General features: G+C 38.9%; 1 protein-coding gene and 1 non-coding gene across 2 annotated transcripts; one reads left to right on the top strand and one right to left on the bottom strand.

Moving 5' to 3' along the window:
* The first annotated feature begins 474 nt into the window (after positions 1–474).
* Positions 475–547, top strand: TRNAK-UUU. The gene has a single exon. It is a non-coding gene; the product is annotated as a tRNA-Lys (tRNA).
* A 764-nt stretch (positions 548–1,311) lies between these two features.
* LOC117634036 (3-hydroxy-3-methylglutaryl coenzyme A reductase 2-B-like) lies at positions 1,312–4,577 on the bottom strand. The gene is made up of 4 exons (XM_034367936.1): positions 3,673–4,577; positions 3,050–3,231; positions 2,425–2,771; positions 1,312–2,073 (listed from the first exon to the last, which is right to left on the bottom strand). Exons 1-4 carry the CDS (start codon positions 4,575–4,577, stop codon positions 1,825–1,827), a joined length of 1,683 nt encoding a protein of 560 aa, XP_034223827.1. The 3' UTR covers positions 1,312–1,824.
* Between the last annotated feature and the right edge of the window lie 4,109 nt (positions 4,578–8,686).

Below are 8,686 nucleotides of genomic sequence, written 5' to 3'. Positions count from 1 at the left end.
CATTGGCACCAATCAACTTTTGAGTTGAGCCCGAAAACACCATCAGAAAGAATTGCACCTATTCATTCACTCTAGGATAAGGATAGTGTACAAATAAACAAACACGAATTGAGAAAAATAAATTTACAAACTGAACTTTGGAATAACACTGCCCAAAAACACATTCAATTGACAAGTAAAAAAGCCTAACCCTGATTGAATCAAAAAGTAAAGTAAAAGAAAATGTCCAAAATGAAGTTGCTCCTCTTCCCTACCACTCGTCTGTCTGACCATATATTATGATGGGTCATTAGCCCAGTGTGCCCCGTGACTGTAGGATGGGCCAATCTCACCTGACCTAATTCTTCTTCCCTTGTAGGGCCCAAGCCCAATACAATTCCCCACTATCAGCCCGACCGACAAAACCCAAAAAGTTTTTGTTGCTGCTCGAAAGATGCCATTAAGAAGACAAACAAACTGAATGAGAACAAGCAAGCCGTCTTAGCTCAGCTGGTAGAGCGCGTGGCTTTTAACCACGTGGTCGTGGGTTCGATTCCCACAGACGGCGAATTTGCCTTCACTTTATTATTTTGACATTTTCTTCTACTATTCATAAAGTGGTCCCACGTTCATTTCCCTTTTGGTTTTTGTAAAGGCAATTTCATATCAACTACTATTGTGGAGATTAATTATTAAACAAATTGTGATTAATATGTCTAATCTTTAACCATTACAACTTATGTTGGCCATAATTTAGCTGTCCCCTCAACCTCTTTTGGCATCCGTCCATATATGGGTCGATTTCTTCAAGTCACGGTGGACCCTGAGCCTTTGGCTTTTTCCTTTTTTTGGTAGACCAAGTACTCTGAATTCTAAATCATGTGGCCATATAAAGAGTTTTAGTTTGTCTATGAGTTCACACCTTAACTTCTGTGGAAGTAGTAGGAGGGCTCAAGACCGACCAATCATGAAATTGAAAGAGAAAGAACTTGTATGTAACAGAATATATGTATGTTTCTTTTTTTATTACGTTAATAAAAATATAAAGAGAAATAAGCATACGCGTTGATATTGATAAGTTTTTCTCTGAGTTAAGACTCAATTATATACTTTCATAGGCTTAATCAAAAAAATAATAATAATGTTCATGTGGTTGTGTTGTGAATCTATGCTCTATTGTATGATATTTTTTTATTGAAACAAGCGCAAAGCGCAACCACATTCATCCAAAGACATGAAGAGATATGCATCAACTGCAAGCTAACCTAAGATTCATTAATCCCAACCTGATACCATATGATAATGCTAATAATAATATACAGAGCCAAAAAGGACAAAACCCATTTTGGGGATGTTTAATTTTAATCCTCTAATTAAAAAATACAAACTAGAAGGCAAATTAACAACAACAACAAACAATTTAATCAAAGATTACAACAACAGCCAGCTACTACTACCAACAAACACTGGGGGCCTCTTGCTCCTCACAACCACAAAGATATAAAAACCAACATTTCCTATGCTCTCTTTCTCTCTCTCTCTCTCTCTCTCTCTCTCTGTGTGTTTCCTGCCCCCACCCACACTAAATAATTGTAGGCTCTCAGTACATCTTGGAAAAAGACCATGCACAGAGGCTTTTTGCTTTTTTTCTTTTCTTTTCTCCATTGAAATTGCTCACCCCATATACAAAAATTCTTCTCTAACACATGTGACACACCCACCATGCATGTTCTCTCCCCAACCCACAACCCCCAAAAGTGTCCTTTTGTGAGCTTAAATTAATTTGTCTTGCTGGCTACATACATCAAGATTCAAAGGGGGTTTGGTTTTTAATTCTTTCCATATTTAGCTGGGGCAAGCAAGTTTTGAGACATCCCTACTAGACCTGTTGTATTTCATGTGGCTCTTGACCAGCTGACCAGCTGCCAGGGCTGACATGAGTGAGAGCTCCCCTGCTAGGACAGAGCCAGCTACAATGGTGGCCAATTTCCTTGAGTTTGAACCAGGAGAGTCTTTGCTTGCTCCTTTCACACCTAATAGGTTCAAGCAGGCTGATTGGGATGCAAGTTGTGTTCCTCCTCCAACTGTTCCCACCTGAAAATTTATAAAAAATTTATAAAAAAACAACAAAATTGGGATTAGGTGTCCTTTCAATTGAAGATCTCCACAAGAATCATCACTTCAATGTTTTCTTTCCCCAAAAAAACAAACCCAGAAAAGAAAGCAAAGTCCGCAGATTCTGCATTGGTATGGTGTATTTTTATATATATTGGGAACCCTCCACACCCTGGAATTTTTAAAAGGCATAAGACAAATTCTCTAGAACAGAACAATCTGGTTATGGATCTAACATCACCTTTCAAATTCATTTAAAATTGAGCATGAAGTATAATTAAGTTAAGTTAATTACACTAAATTAAGCATTAATTATGGTTGTAATTGTACCTCAATGGAGGGCATGGTGACTGAGACATGAAGGTCCTTGCCATTGTTGACGGCTTCCATCATGGTGATGCAGTGAGAGCTCTCTACATTCTGAGCAGGGTCCTGCCCAGTGGCTAAGTAAATTGCAGAAACAATGTTGCTGGCGTGGGCATTGAATCCACCAAGAGCACCAGCCATTGCAGAACCAGTAAGGTTTTTGAGCACGTTAAGCTCCACTAGGGCAGCCACATTCGTCTTCAGCACCTTCCTCACCACCTCTTCCCTGATCACTGCCTCACATACCACAGATTTGCCTCTCCCTTCTATCCAATTTACAGCTGCTGGTTTCTTGTCTGAGCAGAAATTTCCTGCACAGTACAGAATAAACACAAAACTAAATCAACCTCATGAGCTATAGAAAATATTTCTACCAAACTTGCGTCGTTTAAATCACATATGCGGTAAACATAAACATCTTATGTTACGAGATAGTCTAGCGAAATAACATTGTCATAATGATTAAATTATAATTAGTATCCATAATCCATGCATGTGATAGTTGAGATGAGGACATTACTTGGACAATAATGATTTTTCATTATTATGGGATATAATTAAAAAGAAGAGAGGAGATTAATTAAGTTACCAGAGATGCCAACGATATCCATGTCAGGGAAGTCACTTTGAAGGAAATCAAGAACATTTTGGACGCCTTTGGAGACCATGTTCATTCCCATGGCATCTCCAGTGCTGCAAGTAAACCTCATGTACAGATTCTTCCCTGCTATTGCGCATTGTATCCTTTGAAGCCTTGCGAATCTACTAGATCTGAACAACAGGGCATGCAGATGCAGTCAACAAACAAACTTCTTCTTTTTTTTTTTGGTTAAGTATGAAAATTGCGTAAAATTATTCATGTAGGAAAAATAAATTAAAACAAAACAAACATCAAGGCATCAAGGCATCAACATCATAAAGAGACGGTAGATGAACAGAATAAAATTCACTAACTTTTACTAGAAACAGATTCTTATTTAAATATTTATTCAAATAAAGTTCACCCTACACCTCAAATGCGCTCCCCGAAAAAACGTGTTGACTTAGTCTCGCAAATAGCAAAAAAGATAATCAAAAAAGGAAAAAAATGCACTCACCAACTTTTTTAACAGTAAGAAATTGATTATTATAATTACAAATTGCAGCTAAAAAATGGAATTATTAGAAGAAAAATAATAATAATTGGAGGAGAGGAGAGTTGAATTAGCCTACCTGTTGAAAACGACGGCGAGAGAATCAAAGTTGAGAGGGTCCTCGACGAAGAACTTGAGTTCGGCAGCTCTGGCGGCAGAGCTGAACCTGACAACGGGCGCCCGAGTCATGCCGTCCTTAAGAACCACGCTCTGGGCCCCGCCCGACAAGTGGATGGCCTTGCATCCCCTATTGGTGCTCGCCACCAGGCAACCCTCCGTCGTCGCCATCGGAACCGTGAACTCCTCGCCGTCCAGCAGCATCGGCCCGGCCACTCCTACCGGGATCTGAACATACCCGACCGGCATCTCGCAGCACTGCCTCAATATCGACTCGTAGTCGAAGCCTTCCAACGGCAGGCCCTCCAGCGATCGACATGTCGTCCTCTGCAACGCCTCCCGCCGTATCGCCGCCGCTCGCCGGCAGTCCCCGAGACTCGCCTCGAGCGAGTAGGAGGGCGTCGTTCCGGACATTACCGATTTGATTATGTCCTCGTCTTCCGACGACGACGCGCCGCCGCCTGCGGCGGAGAGGGGTGCGACGCGGACGACGTCATTTTTTGGTTGTTGTTCGACGGCGACGACGTCATTCCAGGGGTCGTGGGGGGCGCGGGCGTTGTTAGGGGAGACGAAAGACTGGACGAAGTCAATGCCGAAGAAGCCGAGGAGGTAGATGACAGAGGCGAAGAGGGAGAAGAGGGCGGCGATCTCCGAGAGCGTCAGCACATGGAGCGGCGTGGACGTGCGGATCTTCTCGCGCCACCTGTGGAGGAGGAAGTAGGCGACGGTGAAGAAGAGCGTGAAGAAGAGGCCGTTGGTGAGGTAGAGCGGCAGAGGAAGCGCGTCGGAGGCCTTGAGGTTTTGCTTCTGGGATTTAGCGGGTTCGCCGGGGGAGGAGGGGTTTGGCGGTCGCCGACGAACGGCCATTATTAGAGAGAGAGAGAGGGAAAAAAAAGGGAGGGGGATTAAACTAATTAAATTAAGAAATTAGTGCACATTAAAACAAAAGGGGAGGATTAGAGGCGGGGATTAATTTAATTGGTTATGAGTTTGTTAAAATGCGAAGGATTTGGACCGTTTTTTATAGAACGAGAAGAGGAGGGGAGTGAGGGGAAGAGGAGAGTGTGGGGGTGTGAGGGGGTTAGTTGGGTTTGGCGCGCTGGACCAAAGGTCCACACGTACGGCGTGAGGACACGTGTCGGGTATTGTCTCCATGATCGGATCTACGGATCTACGGATCTACGGATCTATGGAAGTGACCATGGATCCCATGCTCATCATGATGATGCGCTCATCATGGACTTCCCTCTTTTTTTTCTCGAATTAGTTGATTGTTTTTTCTATTTTTGTTCTGGTTTTAACTTTTAATCTTCTGTGCCTCTCTATCGGCCTCTTCCCTTTTGTTAATTTGTGCAAGGTAATAAATTATTACTGGTACCTTGAAGAAAAGAACAAAACCGCTACGTTTCAAATGAATCGTGCTTTTTTAAATTTATCTATTTCAAATGAATCGTGCTTTTTTCAAATCACTACGTTCCAAGCAATTTTGTTTTATTGGAAGATCCATGTCTTCACCTGACCAAGTTTTGTTTCGCTACCTACTTGGCGTTGGAAGCCCAAGGTGAACTATTGAAATGTGGGATTTTACTCTTTATGTATATTTTTGTGAAAATTTTTTCGATAAATAAAATAAAATTATATGAATTCAAAGTCAAAATTAAAACTAAAAAAGAAACAAACAAAACGTATTGCACATAACAACTTTATAAAATACATTAAAACATCATCTCGTATGGCACAAATATTCCTATGTGCTCGATCAATGAGACAACTGCAAGTCTCTGTGCTATCAAAGTATGTAATCAGTCGAGGGTATAGAAAAATTATCCTAGAGATGGACTCAAAGGTGCTTGTGGAAGGTACAAGGGGGGCTTCAAACAATGGGCTTTGGTCAGTCAAACCGTTACTGGATGAGTACGACAATTATCGAGCTTCTTTAGCGACGTTAGACGGAATTGGGTGCCTAGGCATTTGAATCGAGCTGCTCATAAGGCAGCTGCGATTGGAGCTAGAGCGGTGCAACTGGAATACCACGGTCTCTTGTGGGTGTTTTGGTCTCTGCTCAGTAATTTGATTAGGTTCCTTTGGGTGTAGGCTTTCTTATAGGCTCTCTTTTTGTTCCTAGTTTGTTTGCATCTTGTTTGTATTTCTGTCTCGTTATTTTGCTGGCGGTTTTTGCTCCTTTTAATGAAGTTTTCAGAACCCAAAAAAAAAAAAAAGTGTAAATACAAGATATGAACAAGGTTACAAGGTTTATCAATTCGAGTTTCGTACCGAGGGTGAGACAAATGCCTAACCTTAAGCTCAATCTGAATCTCTTCAACCAAAAAAAAAAAAAACAGCTCAGTCTGAATCTCATAGGGTTTTGCTCAACAAAAGTCATTTCATGTACATGATCAATATCTGAAAAATGACTTAACTGCACTAACCGGTGTATGCAATCTCTATTTTTATCTATCTCAATTTCTATAACAGAGAGAACTTGAATTCTGGTATATATGCTCAAGCTGTAAGGAAACAAACAAGAGATCTGGCTAGCTAGCTTATTCGAAGATGGTGTGGAGTGTGGTGATTAATTTGTATAACTCAGTAATTAGCAACTAATAAGCCATATTGGGTCAATATCACACCAAATTAAGACAATTGGGGAATTAGTCAATTAAGCTTAATTATAACCTAATAACTAGCTACTTATTGCCTGCTTAAGAAACATAATTCATATGTTTCAAGCCTTAGAATGCCGTGCAGGGGGAGACAACCTGGGCTTCCAAGGGAGACAACGAGTTTAAGAATAAATCAACGAGTCCAGTCTAATCTTCCATATCAAACGAAGCCTTAAAGTTATGTGAAGTATATGTCATACAGATAAATGTGAGCTGGTTTTGAATGTTTCTATCTCTTGATGATGCAGAAGAGAGTCAAATGAAGCCAATCTTTGATAAAAGGATATTATAATATTAATTGTTTTTCGGTATATATATATATAACCTTGATGATCCGCTACCAACCCTGATGTCGAAACAAATGATTAAATAAAGGGTAAATCGATCCTTCATTAATTTGTTAGCTTATAAGGCTAAATCGATCACTTTCATTTGCAAGATCGTCATTGCAAAATGGTGCACAACACAAATGGCCGACCAACAATTTGGTAGTTGCCATGGGCTTGACTGAATCAACTGCCCATGTTTTATATATGTGCATAGAAATCCCTCCAATAATTCATGAAATATATGCACGATCTCCTGCTTCAGAATTGAAACCTGGTTTATGCATATATGTCAGATTGAAATAAAATGGATGGGCATGCATGAGAGCTAGCCAAGACAGGACGGGAATTGTCTCATGCAGCATCAATATGCAATGCATTACGTCCAATCATTAATGCCAAATTCTTGATGGGAGAAATTATACACCGATTTCAACCATTCCTCCTCCCCATACTCTCTGCCATTCTTTATCATGCATGCACAGCACATCTAATTCATTAATTATATATATGGATAACCCTTTCAATTATACTAGTCTCTTCGCATGAGCTTTTGCGCATGCGAGAGTTTTTTTTTGTAAAAAAATTTAAATTTATTTTAGAATTTAAAAAGTTAATGGGTAGTTGTATTCTATAAAAATATTATCCATTATTTAATTTTTCTTTTAATTTTAATTTTTTAAATATAAAAAAATGTAAATTTACTATATTATTTTTATTTAATTAATAATTTTAATTCTTAATGTTTGCATTAATCAAAGATATTTTCTAATATTTTAAATATTTTATCATTCTCTGCTTTTTAATATATATAGTTAAATATGTTTAAATGATACGCAATTCATGCAAGAAACAATTACGTAATTCGTAACTTATCAATGGCCAATTCCTTTTAGGCACGGGTACATTAATTGTGCCGCCCTTTGCATGCACTAGTGGTGGCAATCTACGTGTGCACCACCACTTCCAGTAATTAGAGAGCTCAGCCACGTCTCCCTCTAGCGTATCTTGAACTGGTATAAGTCTTGATCGATCAGATTACATATCTAATATCTTTAGTATTGATTAGTTAAAATTTAATTTTGTATGGCTTAACGTGAGAAACGTTTTTCATTGAATCTTTGCTTGTAAAGTTCCTCTTGTCCTTGATATAATAATCCCTTGTCGTGTTTACCTTGCAAAACGTGTTTGATGATTTTGATTTTGATATTTTTTTTTTAAAAGGATATTTCATATTAAAAGGGACGATAGCATATTAAACTCATACACAACACGGATGCTATGACCAGTGGCGGACTCAGAAATTTTTTAGCGGAGGTGCAAAATTGATCAAGTATGAAAAATGGTCTTTTGGAATAATCATTTTCTCAATATAATTTTTGGCGGCTTTTATTCCTTACACATCAAATAAGAAAACTTGATTTTATGGGATTTTAGTATGAAGTATATATTGACTTAATGAGCCATTATTTTTAGCCTAAATCGTATTTTGCACTAAAACCGATTTTTCATATTTTGATTTGGTAGGAATTTGATTTTCTAGTATTTTTATTTGAATCCAAATAGGGGGTACTTCTTTATTTACATTGTAAACTTAAGTAAATGGAGCAATATAAAAATAAATTAAAGTAAAAGGACAAAGACATTTGAAAATGGAAATAAGATAATCTGTACACCAGTTGAGCAAATGGGCAATTTGAAACACCTACAATGGTTTTTTCAGCGAGGGGAGGTGCAGCTGCACCTCCTTGCGCCTTAATGGATCCGCCTCTGGCTATGACTAAAACTCAGGACCTGAGGGAGTAAACACTCCAAACCACTACACTAGTGGGTCATTGCGTGTTTGATGATTAAAACAAGTACATTGATGATCAATCATCTCAAGAAACCATTGGGTTCATAGCACAGATTTGAGGGGAAATCATTTTTCTTGTCATTTCCCAAGGTATGGAAAATGAAGATTTTTTTTCCCATGTTTGGTAATCTT

Source organism: Prunus dulcis, chromosome 7, assembly GCF_902201215.1.
Source record: "Prunus dulcis chromosome 7, ALMONDv2, whole genome shotgun sequence".
Lineage (NCBI taxonomy): Eukaryota > Viridiplantae > Streptophyta > Magnoliopsida > Rosales > Rosaceae > Prunus > Prunus dulcis.
Note: the sequence above shows the minus strand (reverse complement) of the source record. Positions and strands in the feature narration are given on the sequence as shown.